The 17898-nt window shown below is 41.3% G+C and overlaps 1 protein-coding gene and 1 non-coding gene across 2 annotated transcripts; one reads left to right on the forward strand and one right to left on the reverse strand.

Moving 5' to 3' along the window:
• Positions 1 to 6858, reverse strand: LOC147250065 (calreticulin-like). The gene is made up of 9 exons (XM_086224181.1): positions 6661 to 6858; positions 5887 to 5988; positions 4971 to 5174; positions 4738 to 4832; positions 4435 to 4644; positions 2900 to 3013; positions 2593 to 2736; positions 2376 to 2468; positions 1 to 818 (listed from the first exon to the last, which is right to left on the reverse strand). Exons 1-9 carry the CDS (start codon positions 6752 to 6754, stop codon positions 603 to 605), a joined length of 1272 nt encoding a protein of 423 aa, XP_086080307.1. The 5' UTR covers positions 6755 to 6858; the 3' UTR covers positions 1 to 602.
• A 759-nt stretch (positions 6859 to 7617) lies between these two features.
• Positions 7618 to 7689, forward strand: trnah-gug (transfer RNA histidin (anticodon GUG)). Its single transcript has one exon. It is a non-coding gene; the product is annotated as a tRNA-His (tRNA).
• The last annotated feature ends 10209 nt before the right edge of the window (positions 7690 to 17898 follow it).

The following is a 17898-nucleotide window of genomic DNA, read 5'->3' on the forward strand; positions in this document are numbered from 1 at the left end:
TGACAGAAGCAGAAATTTATTCACAGAAACTCCAAAGCAGGTTGCACCCAGGACACATTCACTTGTTCAAATCAATGAGAAAATGAAGATTGTAGTATCACAGCTTTTCGCAGTCTCACTTTCAGTACATACACATGGAGGAAGGACTTCATGCCATGATGTTTTCAGGAAATAAGAACCATTTAATAAATTATGAAGAGGTCAATTCAGCTACCACACAAAGGAGAAATGAAGTCCATGAAGCAGATGTCACACACCCTCAATTTGTTGGATATCCCAACAGTCAGTAAAAAAAAAAACTAAACTGGACGATGACAGTAGCCCGTGGACACACACCATGGGGCAGACCACATTCATTTAATCACATTAAATTAAAAAAAGTTAAAGCACAAACAGAAGGAAAACACGTGAACAATACATTCTCCCTTCTCACATCTGAAGACTTAAAATAGAAAAAAGAAATGATTAAAAAATAAATTGACCTGACCCCACTTTGCACCCCTCCCCCACCCCTACACCTGAATAAATGCCATATTAAAGGCAAAGAGTCCATGGGGCTGTTGCTGACAGAAGCAAACAGCAGTCCATCCATCTCCTCCCCTCTACAGCTCAATCTTCGGGTCGAGACTTTTCTGTTTTGCCTCAGTGTTCTTGTCCTCATCCTGCTCTTCCTCTGCCTCCTCCCCCCCATCTTCCTCTTCCTCCTCTTCTTCCTCTTCCTCCTCCTCCTCTTCCTCATGCTTCTTGCTCTTCTCCTCTTCCTCCCTCAGTTTTCTGTCCATGTCATCCTGCTCCTCCTTCATCTTTTTCTCTGGTTCCTGGTGAAAAGATAATGATCAGTATTAATAACCTGCTGGTGCTACCAAACCCTAGTTAGGAAGGCCTCTGTTTTAGAAGGATTCCAAAGATTTTGATGTCAAGCCAAGACAAACATTAACTTGTTCAATGATGGACATGAGAAATATGCCTTTTTCGGGATAGAGTTGTTACCCAAGTTTGTACTTGTGTTTTTGGGGGCTTGAGAATCCTTCCGCTGCACATCAATATGGGTAAAGGAGCACAACATTTCCACATGTGCACAGAAGGAGCCGGAGATTTCACCTATCAAGAATGGCAGGATTCCATGGGGGTTTGTGCGACCTCCTGAGCTACTTGGCTGTACACCAACTGTACACTTGCACCAAAGGATTCACAAGTGAAAAATCAGCCAGCGATCATTGTTCAGTTACAACTGATGACGGGGCTTCAAAACCCTTTGGCAGCAGCAGGCAGCAATGCAATGCCAGCGCCTAAAGTGGCGAGTTGAATTAGAGCAGAGGTTAACTTTGCACAAATAAACCACAGCCAACTGCAGATCAGCATCTCCTTTTCTTCCCGGAGCAACCGCTCTACAAAAGTTCCAAGCAAAATACTGTCCGAATTCATGTCAGCAACGGAAGATAAACTGATGGCTTTAGTTTGCTGTTTTCTGAAGCAATGCATGACTGATGTTTTTGTGCCACGACATACACACGAACAATTTTTAATTTTTAAAAGGGTGTGTATACTTTTTCATCCATTTAAAGTCATGGCCAGCTTGTTCAACAGCCCTACTGACTCTTTCATATCAGCCACAACCAAACAGAATGCCAGCAGTCAGAGCACCCACTGCTGTTGTTGAATCTTTCACTGTGAGCGCACAGTAACCTATGCCTGTGAGGAAGACACTCACCACAAATGTCACAACCTGAATCGAACACCATGCCAACATACTGGTGGTGGTGGAGTTAATAGTGCAACAGAGCAAAGTCAAAAATAAATAAACAAAAAACAACCGTGATTGGATGAAACTGACAGAGGCTTCAATAGTTCCACAGTTGTCACTACCCCATGGTGCTTGCTAAATTTTCAAATCTATCATATTTTAAATAATTGCAATTATGTTTATTAATTATATATTAATTTCTCTTTGTAGACTGTTAGTACTGTATATCATGCAGTAAGCACCAGGGTTTGGCCAAAAACAGTCAGTCATCAGCCACTGAGGCTTCTTCCATCATCATCTTCTCAGCTTCCTCAGTATAGCTATTGGGCTACGTTTATTACAGATCTGGTGTGGTAAAACAAGAGCAGTTTAAACCTGGTGCAGGAAAGTATGATGGACACTGAACTGATAGAGGATCTGAGTCCCTTCCCTGGAGAGTTTTCTTTGCTGAGTAAGACAGCCGTCAGAGGGAGTAGGAATCAGTGGAAACTACAGTGGTGAGCAAGACAGCTTTTTAACCCTCCTCATAAAAGAAACAGTGATTTCATTGTCCATCTGCAATGTTTCACAATGGACATTGTCATGGGCCAATTTGGTAGACATTCCCTCACCCCAAGAAGCACAGTCCTACCTTGGTAGCTCCCCACGTTTCCTTCCCAAACTCCTCTGCCTCTTTGACATCATCGGTAATCAGGAAGTTGTCAAAAATGGTACCCGATTTAACCTGAGAAGGAAAAAGTCTCATTCACACATGCAATCAACAGAAACAGCATGAAGATCCTTTGAACAGAACATAGTACAAGTGTGTGCAACTCAGCAAAACTCTGGGCGTGAGTAGTGATGATTACCTGCCACAGGTCGAGGCCAAGCACTCCAATGTTATCAAACTTGTAAATTGCGGCATCGTGGGCATACTCTGGATTGTCAATTTCTGGGTGTACCCATGATCCCTTGTAGTCAGGGTTGTCAATCTGCTTGGGTTTCCACTCACCCTGGAAGGACAGAACAGCAGGGGGCAGACTTACAATGGTGACGCTCACTGGATTAGATCCATGAGCTAAGTACTTCCTCATTCCATTTCCCTTCAAAGACACCAGTCGAAGGATTTCAGCACTCCTGAGGTCCCATGCGTGTCCTCAGCTGTACCAGCCATACCTTATATTCTGGGTTGCTGATCATAGCAGGTTCCCACTCTCCATCCATGTCCTCATCCCAGTCATCCGGCTTCTTGGCGTCAGGGTCAGGAATAGTCTCTGGCTTGTCCCAGTCCTGCAGGACAGCAATTACCACTTCAGTCACTAAAGTTACACTACCGTCATGTTTTTCAAAGCTCAATTTAAAATGGAAATAAACAAAAGCCGAGTAAAATTCAGATTTTTTTTTTTTAAAGGTTTCGTTAACCCAGTTTAATAATTAAAATGTGATTAGATAATTGGATGGGAATTTGTCACTTATTTTGTCATTGTGTGTGAAAAGTGTAACCTGTGCACAACAATTAAATGTGAACTAAACTACAACAAATGCAGCACTTCTGCTTTGTAAAGAGATTATCTCAGTTTTAAAATCAATTTTAAAAATGTGAAAGAATGTAGCCAGAGTTACTCAGCAGGGGCAAAAATGTGCTGATCACTGGTACAATCACATCATGTGGGTTTTCTCTCGACTCAAGGGGTCTTTGTTTCAAAATAAGACCACAATCATTCAAGAATTCATTACCAAAAACAAACAAACAACTGTGTTCAGCCGAACTGACAAGATAATTGATGTTTGCTTAACATATTCATCATAATTAGTTCAGGCACAACTGAGGACTGTAGGACCCTGACTCATTTGATCATGTTGCCATTAATAGTTTAGCTCCACGGGTTCATTGAGCAACGACATGCTGAGCAATAGCCTCTCTTCACATGACAAATCTGGCCCAACAGGCATGTGGTTGAACAAGAGTGTGGACCACGTTTGCCATTTTTGAACACTTTTGGTATTACTCCAAAAAAAAAAGTGTTTAAAAAAAGGTTAGTAATTTTAAATGTGTGTAACTGTATCAACATAATTTGCCATGTGTTATATAGTGCTTTTTTTACCGTAGCGGTACTCATAGGGCTCTGTCTACAGGGTCATCTCGTTCACTCTTTCACACACACATGCACACACTGATGATGGAGGCCTACACGCAAGGTGCCGACCTATTCATCAGGAGCAATTTGGGGTTCCGAAAAATAAAAGTTATCTTCTCCATGCAGTAAACTCCCAAGTAAAGGGATACTGCCACTCAGCAGGCCTCTAGAAGCTGTCTAGTCAGAGGAAAGGGAGCTTTGGGGAGGGGGCCTTTAAGAGACAGGAAACAAAACAAAAACAACAACAACAAAAAAAAAACACTTTCGCAAACTCAATGCCATAGTTTTTACAAAAATTCACTGTTATCTTATTGATGTAAATTATACCAGTCACTTTGTTCTAGAAAAATAAATGTGCCTGAACAGGAAATGGATGAAACAAACGTAGACGAAGGTTGTGATGATAGGCAGGTCTTCTGAGCAGACTGTGCTGCGTTCAAGAAGCACTTAAAACTGTTAAGCAAAACGGAAATGAATGGTTTGTTTTTTTCATTTGAAGTTCAATTCTAATTTGGAATCACAATTTGATGCCTGACCCTCCTCTCGTAACTGTTTGTGATCCTGATCTCTCACCTCAGGTTTGGCATCGCTGGGGTCGTCAATCTTGGACCTATCGTCCCAGTCACTGGGTTTCTTAGCCTCAGGGTCCTTGATCTTCTTTGAGGGCAGCATGTCCCAGTCATCGTCCAGGGAGCCGGACTCCACTTTTTCATTGTTGATCCTCACCTCATATGTCTGGTCTGGATTCAGGATCAGCGTGTACAAGTGGGTCAGCTCGTCATCCTGGAGGGAATTCAAAGCGAGTGAAAATCTTTGAATTCATGACAATGTAAGACAGACGTCGAAATAAACAAAGAGGCTTGGGGCAGGAGATACCTTGCATTTGATTTCCTTCTTGATGAGATGGTTCTGGCCCTTATAGTTGAAGATTACATGAACCTTCTTGGTGCTGTAGCCACAGATGTCAGGACCTGATTACAAAGGCAATACTTGATTAATTTTAAAAAGGCCTTTTCTTTTAATAGGCTGGGTGCCACATGACAAGCATCCTTCAAAGTGCTCTCTCTCACTAAATGCTTGTGTTTTGTGGTCAGGCCTCAGTGACTCACCAAACATGATGTAATACTTTGAGTCTCCATGCATGGTACTCTGGTCAAGGTCCGCAGGGAAGATTTTAACATAGCCGCCTCCACAGTCAATCTTCTGCTCATGTTTGATGGTGAACTGTATGACCAGGGGCTTTCCTTCATTGCTAAATGGCTCAAAGCGGGCTGAGAGGGCGTAGAAGCGGGCATCCTGGCTGGTCTGGATACCTGGCGTACAGCGAGTGAGAAAGACAATTAGGAGAGAGAAACTGTTTGCAACAAGGGCTCAAGGATTTTATTGACATTTTCATATTATAAGGGATCAAGAGATCTGAAAATGCAACTTCCTGTGTACCACCTGGGTAGCATGATACATTTCATTATATTGATAATTCAGAGAAATTCAGTCAAACCCATTTAATTTAAAGTTTCCAGCTCACCAGAGCGTTACTTAACAAGTTACACACTACTTCGGGCACAATATCATTTTATCACACTGAATCGCGATACATCATTGCTAAGGTCTGGAATATCAATAATGCATCGGGAAAAGGTATCACAATATAATGCTGTATTGATTTTATATGCCCATTCCTAAAAAGCAACCCGGTTCCCAGGATCCCACCAGTGTTTCAAGATTACTAAGCGAGAATAAACATGTTTAGGAACACGTATAACCAAATTACAGATCAAGTCACATCAGTGACGGTGTGGAATCTTGAGATCTTTTTTTTTTTTTTTTTTTTTTTTTAAAGTTGTGTATCCACTTTGTGTCAGATAGTCTCAAATGATCACGTGTTAACGCTGGTATACTCCACCACTTTCTTGTCTTTCCAGTAGCTGCATTCTGCATTGAGCAGGTCATTAACGAAACATCTACATTTTTTCTCTGTGACAGGATAAGAAAAACACAGAACACCACTCAAAGCATCCGGATTACCTTTATCTGCTTCAGCATCTCCATAGAACTTTCCAGCACTCAGTTTCCACTGACCGTACTCAGACATGTGCTTTGACTCGACCCATCGGCCCTTCCATCCCTCTGAAACGCAGAATTTCAGTTCAGTTGATGACTCATCACTGGTAGTTTACATACTAATTTGTGTGAACTCCCATACCCACTTTTACTCCCACTGCAGGTATTAGAAGCACTTACTTAAAAAAAAAAAAAAAAATTCAGAAAATGTCCTACAAATGAACAGAGGGTGTATGTTTTAAAAGACACTGAATGCTGCCATTTTTATTTATATTTAATGTATTTGTACAAGCTCTCTTTAAATTTAGCATTCAAGTTTTGAGTCTCTCTGGCTTGTCAAATTTAAACCAGTACTTTAAGGAGAGTCCGCAGTTCTGGGTGATATCAAAAGTGAAAGAATATTTGGACTCAAGAAACAGAGGGCATATTATTTGATCTTCTCATGAAGTGAAAATGCTTTTCTTGTCACAACAGTCTCACTTTAAAAACATCGATCCTTCAACGCACAATTGGAACTACAACTACCTAGTCTGTTTGGTAGCGAATGTATTTCACCACTTACAGTCAAACCATGGCTTAGCCCTCAAATAGGGGGTGAAAATAATGCAGTAAAGACATTTTCATGAAAACATACTCTTTAAAACGTCGTATATTGCCGGTGAATCGCCAAAGCAGTTTCCCAACCCAACCATTCATACTTAAGCATACACGACATGGACGTAGCTATCTGTACTGCACCTCCATCCAGAAACTGCTCCTTGAAGTAGACAGTAGCGTCAATAGTGACAGCTATCGATGCCAAAACTGCAAGAATGGCCGCTGGAAGCTTCATGTTGTCCGCCTGTCTCCGGTGCAGGTGAGATTAAGACAGCAGTTCTGGAGAGAAATCAGCTTTAAAGACACAAGGAAATGTAACCTGAGAATTTCACCAGAAACGAGTCCTGCACAGATGGCTGCTGCTCATTGGATGAGCGCCTCGCCAATGAAATTAAACCACGAGTTACTTGTCGGAAATTCTCGGGATGTATCGGACATTGTCGGTGACGGGTCTTGTCACCCGTAGAGACGAGCTGATCAAAATGAGCACTTTCTTCCGCGTAAGAGTTTGAATAGTTCTCGAAGAGAAGGCTGTCTTATTTTAAAAATCATATCATATTTATCACATATCATATGATGTTGTCCTTTGAGTGGATTCCTAAATTTTCAATCAGTAGGATCATACAGTATGTGGCATCGTCGTGTCAGATCTGTATTGACCAACAACGTCATTTTTTCTCAAATTGGTTAATTTATTTGAACTTTTTTTCCAGTCATTTTAACGGAGAAAGTTTTATCAGACTTCAATAAATTCTGTATCCTATACAAAATAAAATAGGTCCACATGAAGGGATTACTACCAATGAATTGTAACATAAGTTTAAACCACATTTTTTAAGTGTTTTTAAACGAAAAGATGACGATGTTGCACAGTTTGAAACTGCATGGAACCCTCTAGTTTCCTGGGACGCCGAATGTGTTTTAATCTCTTAAAAAACAATCTATTGGATCCAATGTCCTTTTTTAACGCATTAAGGTTTGAATACGCATCATCAATGCTCTTTAAAAACCAACTCCAAAAAAAAATCAAATCCAATGATGAAGTTTACTATATATACTATAATGTGATGACACAAAATTCATCCGCAAGGATAGCTCGCCGTGATCGTATAGTGGTTAGTACTCTGCGTTGTGGCCGCAGCAACCCCGGTTCGAATCCGGGTCACGGCAATTTTTTCGTGGCGACGGAAAACAATGGTAGGCAGCAAGGTATTCTCCCTTATGATTTTCTGGTTATGTGATGGTTATGCCATAAAGAATCCAGTGATATACGGTAACCGGACCGGGATGACTTGATATGTGAGTAGTTCCAACGTTGTTTTTTTTTTTAATATAGATGAGTTATATCATTGAAAATGTTCTGTCATAAAATGCCATTAGTAACTACATTCTAAGACAGCTTTACAGGTATTTCCAGCTGAATTTCAGTATGAATGGTGGTTTCAGCAACTTATTTCAAAATGGGAATATGAGGTTCATGTCTCATTTTAAATATCTAATGACTGTTAAATATCTACAATCAGGATCTAGGATCGAGATTTCTCCACTTTAGAGAGCAAGGTGGGTTTTAACGATTACAAATTTGAATCGTCCAAACCAACCAACCCAAAAATCTTGTTGTGTTTGTAAATTACAAACGCAACAAGATTTTATTTATTTATTTATTTTCAGAAGAAAAAGGGCACATGGTTTTACGAATGCAGTTACAATGTCGACCTTGACACGCAATCCTAGTAGGCTATGTAAAGGCTCTTATTTTTTTTTATTTTTTTAACTTTTTTTTTGTAGTATACCCTTATGAGACAGGTTCAGCCCCTCTTCCTCTGCACTGGAACTGACCAAGACCCGAAATATTTTCATACCTTTGAATTTGATCTCCCTTGCTCTTAAAATGAAGATTCACATTGAGACTGTTTTCCCGGAGGACTTCAAAAATAAATTCTTCCTCAGTCATGCAATAACATGCCCGGGAACAGCATGGCTCAGGAGGTGGAGTGGCGATCTAGAAATCAGAGGAAAATGTATCCTGGAGAAAAAAACAAATGGTTAAGGATGAAATAACTGTCTTCAGTTCTGAAATTCAGTTGTATATTAGAACAGAACTTGAACACCAATCCCTCGCTGTAGCCTCGTGTTTGCTGGATCCCACTACCAACACCCCAACCTGACGCCTAAGGAGGGCTGTTGTATGTTTTAACTACAGTGCCCATTGTGTGACATTGTTGAATCAGGGGATTTGGGTGTCCACCCTGACAAACAAACAAACAAACAAACAAAAAAAGTATTTTTATTTACACTGGCATTAAAAGAGTAATGTTCTACTGTCTGAATGGAGTGTGAAGAAGTGTTTGCTCACGTTGGAATCACTTTTATGCACCAGATGAAACAAATGCACTTTTCCTCTGCTCAGACTGTGCTTTGGTGATACTGTTCAAACTGGGTATAAGGCTGAATAAAGATGTTGTGGGTTGTGCTGAATGACTGACGTGTAGGAGCTATGATTGTGTTTTTTTCCGGGTTCAGTCTATTTATTTGTATCCTGCTATGAGTTAAAAGCTAATGGTGGTAGGTCAAATCTTAGTTGACACGGGTGCGTTGCTCTATTTAGGTGCCGGTGTTCTAGATTAGCTGAAGAGGCACAAGGTAAGAGGCCAGAGGTTGGGGGAGATCACTCGGTTTTTACCGCTCTCACACTCATTCCCTCACACGTAATCCTATGCCAAATAAGGCTGTTTCCAGCCATCAGATCAAGTTTCAGTAAAATAATTAATTTGTGGTTAAATGGGAGCCTTTGCTGAAAGTGATTCACTGATCCATCTTCTATGGAAGCACATTAAAAACACTTTTTTCCCCGCACCCAGAAGTGGATAAAAACTTTTCTCGAGATAGTACCTAAGTAAAAAAACAGATCTCACCTGAACATTTGGGGGCCATGAGTCACGCGTGTGTTGGAGCCGCAGCGCTTCAAGTCTTTAATTAAACGGTCCATCCTCCATCGTCCTCCTGATACCACCGCCCTCTTGTCTTCAAAAGAAAATGTGTCTGTTGTTAATGAAAATCTAAAAAGGTTCAAAACCCTGTGTCAAAATGCATCAGCGCTCTATAACATAAACTCTGTTATGAGTTTTCTTTCCCCAAGGATGAGCAGGAATCATGGTTTCATTCGCTGTAGGCCTGCCATGAGGTGTTTATTGAAGAAATAGGAACATGGGTGAAGGAAAGTAAAGTATCGTAAAATGCTGGGGATGATAGAAATGCTGTTGCTGATGATAGTAAAAGTGCTGTTGTTTGCGACGATGAAAATGTAAAATCAGACTCGATGGCATAAAACCCGGGACGGTCTATCAAACGTGTAAAGTAAAAGGCAAATTAAAAGTAAAGGGTTGAGCAGGAAAGCCCATCCTAATTCCTCCATTTCCAGTATTTCGCAAGCTTACGGGCAAAGGCAGAGAAAGCACGTGTTATAGAGAAAGCTGCTGCTCAGCAGCAGAGGACTTAGAGAGTGAAGAACTGATTTCAATCCAAGAGCAAATTAATTTGTTTCAAAAGAAAATACCTCAACGTTGGATCCGGGCTCAAGAGCATCACACCGTTCTTTAACACATGATGTTTGTCCTAAAGTAAATACAAAAACAACCTTGCAGCTCAAGTGCAACATGGAGACACCGCTCTCAGGCCACAGACCCAACCCGACATCCGGTTTCCTCACACAAGTGTTTTAAAGCATTGGTCGTGCGTTAACTGCTCCAACAGCTGCATCTCTCACGCCAGTAGCTACACAGGAACAGCATGTGCACAGTGTCAGTCTGAACAGAATACCTCACCAGTGCAAAATGCTGTGGATCAGGATTTAATCTGTGGTATCATGCAAAGGCAGAATCTCCACTCAGTGAGATACTGAAAACTCTGACTATTTGAAAGAGGTTAGATCCCAGATTTGGAGGCTGGTGTGGACATCTTGTTTCTAACTAATACACCAAATCTCATGGAATCCTTGGAAATGATCAACCATGAAGGTGATGGACCTTAGGGTGCAGAGGTGGTTATTGTCAGAGAGGCTGCTCAGCTCTATGTGCCGATAGGATATCCATTGTCCGCCTATAGGAGCTGTCATCTTCCCAGAACAACTGGGAATCAAAAAGAATTCACTGGAGGAGACGCAGGAGACGTAAAGGGAGGACCTGAGGTTTAAGGAGATTTGGAGAAGTCAGCTTGTTTGAAGAATGGTCATTATTGCATTGAATTACTCTATATAGTGAATGACACGTTACGAGTGAACGTCTTTAAAAGAAAATACGGAAGGAATAAGACCCTCCAGGAGGAGTGTAGATCAATTCTTACAGTGATGATCAACAGTTGATACACTTTAGTGGTGCCTCAGGACCAGTTGGACTTTAAGGATGGCAGTGTTTGGTATCTTCCTCACTTTGGGGTGTATCACCCAAAGAAGAAAACCCTGAGAGGTTTTTATTATTGTGAAGTGTGTCTGAAAGGAACCCTCTTGAGCTTCAAATTATTGCAAGGTCCTGACCTCACAAACACTGTCTTTTGTGTCTCAACAAGATTCAGAGAGCAGAGCATTGCTGTGATGACCGATGTCCAGTAAGAGTGTTCAGAAAGTGGATGGATTCTCTTCACTTTCTGTGGTTGGCAAAGGAGATGTGTCCAGGAGTCCTGTGGAAAACAGAATGAGGGTACACATTTTCAGAACAATTTCATCACCGAGCAGCGCCAACTGTGCCTCGAGGAGGACGACAGCAGAAAGCAAGGATGACGTCAGAGTGGAAGTGGCTGACACGATTTATAATGACTTTGATGTCGAAAATTGTCTGAAATCTGTGTCCACAGAAGAGGATGAAGCAATGCAGTTGGTTGTGGACCTCACAGATCCATGCCAAAGAGGAGGAGTTCAACTGATTAAGTGGACAGCCAACAGGCAAGCAAAAAAAGATCCAAGACAATCAGGATGCTGAATTTAGAGGAAGACAAGGGGATTGCACTATTAAGGGAGTCCACAGCCCCCCACCAGGGGGGGGGGGGCTGATGCAATGACAAGGGGGACTGCAGCACCCGTAGCACCCCCCTTCACGCGCCCATGGTTGGAGGCGTCCGTTTTTTTGTACTGACAGTCAGGCTGTGTTGAAATATATCAAGAATGAGACGAAACGATTTCACCGTACGATTTACCCCTTGCACGCTCATTCACTCACGCTTACCTGCCAATGTTTTTCTAGTTTCCAGCCATCACATCAACTTGCAGTAACATGATGAACTTGTGATTAAACAGTAGCCCCTCCCAACAGTGAACGCCGCTCAACATGCACCACTCATTACTCGATGCAACCGTGCACCCGCACACTTCACTGACACTGACTTTCACACCATATTGTGGTATTTGTTAGTATTTGAATATTTAATCAAATCTTGGCGAGTCCTGCAGGCCTTCAATCTGGTCATAACAAGTATTACACAATAATAACAAAAATCAACAAAGAAAACCCCGTAATGTGTGAGAACAAATTTGAATTATTGAATGAATTGAGTATGTGGGGATGTGTGATTTCGCCTATTGAGAGAGTCCCCCCTTGGGAGAGTTTGTGTGACATCAGACATCAAAGCGTGAAAACACCAGCACTCTGCAGGAGGCACACAACAGGGAGTGATGCCCTCTGATGGCAAATTCAGCTCTAAAAAGGTCACAAATGTCCCATAATTTGCACGTGGAGAGCGTGCAACACACATGAAAGATCCAACCAGCGTATGAATGTTCAGAGGTTGAGGTAAGGCTAATGTCTGACTTTTCTGCTCTAATCATTTCATATTAGTAATATCACATTCTGCAGAGAGCTGCAAGCAGCACTTGCAGAGGCCGGGTGATCTACCTGTTGGAAACATGCTAACCATGCTACCAGTTCCACTAACTTCATACCACGGAGTGTATCAGTGGCTTATAGAAAGAGAATCAATCTCTTGACTTAGAAATCTTTTAAATATTCATATTAAACTATCCAGATTAAATCATATCCACGTCACAGATTAATATATTTAATTGTCATCACTCCGTTTGCGGCGTGAATCAGGTGTAGTTGTTCAGGTTTTACAGGTCTGATCCCTGATTCCACCAGAGACCGCATTTAAGCGTCCTTGGGCAAGATACTGAAACCTTAATTTCTCCTGATGAGGTTCTTTGCAGTGCAACATCCACTATAAATGTGTGTGTTGGGGGGGGGGGAGGGGGTGTTAAACATTCTTCTGAATGTCACCTGGGGGTCACAATCAGTCCACATGCAACTTAGTCAGGAATTGTCTTGTTTCCACCGTGATGTATCAGTCACAGTGTCCTTGAGCTTATTTGATCGCCACAATTTCTACAGTTTAACTGAAGTCCCTGTGGATACTTGAGGCAAATAATAAAAAAAAAAAATCCTTCAAGGCATCCCAGAGATACTACATTTGAGTCAGGTGAAAGCAACCTTGACTTTTGACCACCAAAATCTTTTCACTTCATGGATGTGCGTGGTCATTTTGAAGCACTTCCTTCAAGTTGTTCCAGACATATAGCATCAATGACAAGCGAATGTAAGGAAGAGCAACACAAAAACCTAATACTCTACACCTCTCACCATTTGGAGGTGTCAACCACACCATTAAGAGATTATTGAAAGTGAAGCCAAAAGATTTTGATTGCCCACTCATCGCTGGCCATGGCAACAGAGAAATTTGTCCCCTCATTTTCACGCACATTAATTTGCTCATGACACTATTTATAGCATCAATCCCACTCAGAACTTTAAAGACCACTGAAGATTAAATGAGGAGGTCGGAAGTGCCACTCATCACTGTAGGGAGGCACAAGAAATGACGTTCTCCATTCCAAAAAGTGTATGAGTTCGTTTTTGTTGTTCTATGTCGTTTTCTGTAAGTGGTCATGAATCAATTAGACCACTAGGGGGTAGTGTTCCCTCTCTTCCATCATCTTATTTTCCTTTTCTTGTGTTTCTTTTTTTTTACTTCCCCTAAGGAGCTACAGCAATGTGTCTGCCTGTTTGTTGGTTGTCCCGGCTCAGAACATCTCAGAAACTAATTAGGATAGTTTATATTACGAGGAACTGATGAACTTTTGGAGACATTCAGGGTTAAACTGTAGACACTGAAGATTGTTCTAGATCTTTGTGGAGGAAAGTTCTCTATTTTGAGTTCCCTGCTGAAGGTACAATATTACTTGACCGCTGATGGTGTATTAAGCAACAAATTACAGAAACCAGAAAACAAAGGAAAAAAAGATAATGTAGTTTATACTTACGTTACAGTTAATAGATAATTATCTTGATTTTTTATTTTGAAGTTCAGAAAATTGTGCCGATGTTGTCATTTTGAATTTTATTTTATAACCCTTCAAGTATTTTTCTTCCATCCAGATTCAAATAGAAGAGGGAGCGAACCTCTAAACATATGTGAATATGCAGGTTGTTAATGCAGTCATTGTCAGTAGCATTCATAACGTGATTATTTCTTGTACAATTCCAAATGTAAGCTGATAAGAAGTCAACAGTGGATGGATGCAGCTTTTTTTTTTTTTTTTTAACAGTAGATGAAAAAAGCTAATTTGGTCAAATAACAGTATAAATCAAAAGTATTTCTTTGTTACTTTGTCAGATCAAATGAATAACTTCCAACAACTTGGAGAAGTGGCTGAAGAACTTGTGAACTTTTTTCTTGTCATAGCTACAGCATGTAGAAAAAAAAAGAAGTTTCCTAAAATGTTTCCTAAAATTCTCTCTTTCGTTCCAAACTACACGGGTGACATAATGATCCACATCTTGTCACATCTTGTACCATGATCGCCTCCGATGAAATGTTGTTAATGCAGGTTTTTGTTGTTCTATGTTGGATCAAAAAGATAAAGGCACTGGGAATGACCCCCCTGGTTCCATGGAGTACTGGGGGGTACCGAGGGGTTTGATTCCCCTCTGTGTCTGCTGGCTGTTTTGGCACTTACATGACAAGCCAAATTATTTCCACTCAACAAATCAACTTTCCCTAACTGACATAAACACTCTCTCTAAACAGCTCTTTGTGCCTAACAAGGTGTATGTTGATTAACTGTCGTACTCGTTATGCTATGTAATACTGGTAGTATTTTGATACTTCTCAGCTATCATTGTGGAATGTGAAGCAGGTAGGATGAGCGCTTCTGCAGAAAGCTGCAAACACCTGTTATCAATATTAGAAAAGCCACTCAACTACTTTAGAAAGATTTTACATATTTTACTTCACCCCACCCATAAGAAGTTTGGGGCTTGTTCGTGTCATATTGTTATACAAGTACTTGTTTTTAAATATTGTATTTTTTTTTTTGTTTCGTTTCTCAATTGAGAATTACATACAGAAAGCAAAGCTTGATGATGAGTGGAAGACCTTGCTCATGACATTTACTGTGCACTTTTGTAACATTAAAGTATTTGCATGCCTGAATGATTGACAGTTACAAAAGGTAAGTGATAAATGTCAGTAGCACGGTGAAACAAGGAATGTCAGGCTTTGCTTTCTGTTTATAAGATTACATAAAGGGTTTACGAAAATTATATTGTCTGTACAATTTGTTGGGCTGCACGGTGGTGCAGTGGTCAGCACTGTTGCCTCAAAGCAAGAACGTTCTGGGCTTGAGCACGGGATCTTTCTGTGTGGAGTCTCCATGTTCTCCCTGTTCCTGTGTGGGTTCTCTCTGGTACTCCAGCTTCCTCCCACAGTCCAAAGACATCAAGAGGGGACGAGGCTGACTGATACTCTAAATTGACCGTAGGTTTGATGCGATGGACTGCCGACCCATCCTGGGTGAACCCTGCCTCTCATTTGAAGACTGCTGGGATAGGCTCCAGCCCCCCCCCCCCCCGCATCCCTTAACAGGATAAGTGGTAGAAAATTGATCAATGGATGGATTTACAATTTTTGTCTTGGAAAATCAGATGAAAATTGCCATTTGCTCCGCATTGTGCCTGTGGGATGTCAATATGACTATTTTTTAAGTCCCTCTGCTGGAGAGATTGTGTCTGGGAACGCCTTGGGATTCCCCCAGAAGAGCTGGTGGAAGTGGGTGGGGAGAGGACAGTCTGTGTTTCCTTGCTGAGACCGCTGCTCCTGCGACCTGGACTTGGATAAGCAGAGGACAATTAAGACAAAGACTTTTCAAACATTAAAAATGTAGCACAAAGGGCTGCTTTACATATTTAAAAGCAACCCCACCCCACCCCACACAACCCCCCCACACACACACGTGCGCGCGCGCACACACACACACACACACACACACACACACACACACACACACACACACACACTAGTCAATGAAAAGCATCAGAAACTGAGTTTACAGCAAGTAGGGCTTTGTGGCCTCTTAGCACCATGGACAGCTCATGTCATCTGCTCAAATCTTGGGAAGGGTGGAGTAGCAGAGCCATAAGGCTAGTTCATACCAATTAGCATTGTGTAGTACTCGTTCATGTGAGCTCAATTTCACATTGATTTGAATGTACAAAGGAAATGCGCTGAACACACCCTTTTACACATCTGAATTTTTGTGTGTGTATGCTGTTAAAGTATGCTGGTTATGGTAAAAACACGCAAATCTTTGTGGATGAGGCCCCCGTGTGCAGGTTTTGGCAGTGGAAGGAAACTGGAGCTCCTCACAGGTAGGACATGAGGTTATGGAGGTCTGTGTCCAAGACCTTCTTGCTATGAGGCACCATGCTAACTATTCTCTTCTCTTAGCTATGTAACCCTAGTTACATCTGGAAGCCTAACACCAAGAGTTCACCCTTGGTCTCTTAAAGCGACACTTCAGCTAACATGGTTATTTGGCCTATCGAATATTCTTATATATGTGTCATAAACTCTAAGAGATGTCCCCCCCCCCCCCTCCTGCATTACTTCTATTTGGCTCCATGCAGAAATGGCAATCATTGTGTATTTAGCTTGAAGCTAAAGGCCACCAACTACAAACAACTGACAAACTCTCCAAAAAAAATTGACACACAACTCTCAAGCGCATTGTTCAGGTTAATCCACCTCTTACCTACCATCAACCCTTTTATCTAGGTGTTTTCTCAGTAATCCACAAACACTTTGATTTGAGCAAACAAAGAAATTATAATATTTCTGGTAAAGCTGAACCAACTCACTTGCGCTCATTCACGATAGCCTCACTGCAAAAGTGTTACAATGAGCTTGTTTTCAGTTAAGTCAAAGTGTTTGTGGATTACTGAGCATATGCAGGATTAAGAAGACATGGATGGTGAGTTTGAGAGTTTGTAAAAAAGACATTTTTGGACAGTTTTACTGTTGTCAGTCATTAGCCTCCATTAGCTCTGGAGAGAAAAAAAAAACCTTTTGGTGAACTATATTTTAAAAGCCTAATCTCATGTTTTACTTACCTAAACCCACTTCAAAAACATAGGATTAATCCCCACTCTTTCACATCACTTTCGCTCTCTGTCTCTTTCACTCACACACACTCATTCTGTCTGTCTGTCTGTCAGTCTCTCTCGCTTACACACACACACACACACACACACACACACACACACACACACACACACACACAAAACCTGATTCTAACCTTAGCCTAAAAAACAACTCCTTACCCTCTGACCTACAGATGGTTGTAAGTATCTCTTATGTGTATCTGATATTGTCTATGCCAATACATCTTCAGCTGCATTTTTCAACTGTTCCAACCTTTTTATGATTCGTCAGATCTTGAATTTGATCCTGTTCTCTCCTTTGGCCCCAAACGAAGCATTGCAGTTGAAACTGATCACAGAGGGCACCTGTATGCCGAGCATGGCGAGCTACTTCAGCATTCGTTTTACTTTGATTGTGGAAATACACATTTGTCGTTTAACAATAAATCTCACAGATGGTATCAGTTTGTGTTTCCTTGCAGGTGGTGTTTGGATGGCCCTTTCTTTTCACATGCTCCCTAAGGGGCACATTACTTGAGGTGGTCCTCAGGTAGACTACTGGTGGGAGTGACTGCCCTTTGATGCACTGGAGACTTTCCAGGATGCCCCAGAGCATGCTGGGATTGGCTATCATCCCCTCCGCCCTAATGAAGGTATCTAAATATACTAACTGAAGGCCGGGCTAAGCAGTATATTATTGATAAGAATCCTACATACAGGATATAGTTATTTTCCTTGAACAGGAATGCATCTGTAGTGCTAAATGCCTTCTACATCAAGTTAGCTAAAATCAGGGAGACTATACTGTAAATTGTTGAAACAAAACTTCAAAATAAACCACTAAATTTGTCAAGGGGAATATAATTTAATCACAAAAAACAAATTACTATTTGCCTCATTGTGCTTCACAATTTGTACA

The sequence above is a fragment of the Aulostomus chinensis genome, chromosome 14 (genome assembly GCF_037954235.1).
Source record: "Aulostomus chinensis isolate RoL2024-O1b breed Wild chromosome 14, RoL_Achi_v1.0, whole genome shotgun sequence".
NCBI lineage: Eukaryota > Metazoa > Chordata > Actinopteri > Syngnathiformes > Aulostomidae > Aulostomus > Aulostomus chinensis.

Bases quoted from the DNA above. Each gene is read 5' to 3' on its own strand.
- LOC147250065 (XM_086224181.1), bottom strand. From the start codon at position 6,754: ATGAAGCTTCCAGCGGCCATTCTTGCAGTTTTGGCATCGATAGCTGTC. The intron at 5,175-5,886 runs GTAATCCGGATG...GCTGTACGCCAG, and splicing joins AGATGCTGAAGCAGATAAAG to GTATCCAGACCAGCCAGGAT. The intron at 4,833-4,970 runs GTGAGTCACTGA...CTTTGTAATCAG, and splicing joins AAAGTATTACATCATGTTTG to GTCCTGACATCTGTGGCTAC.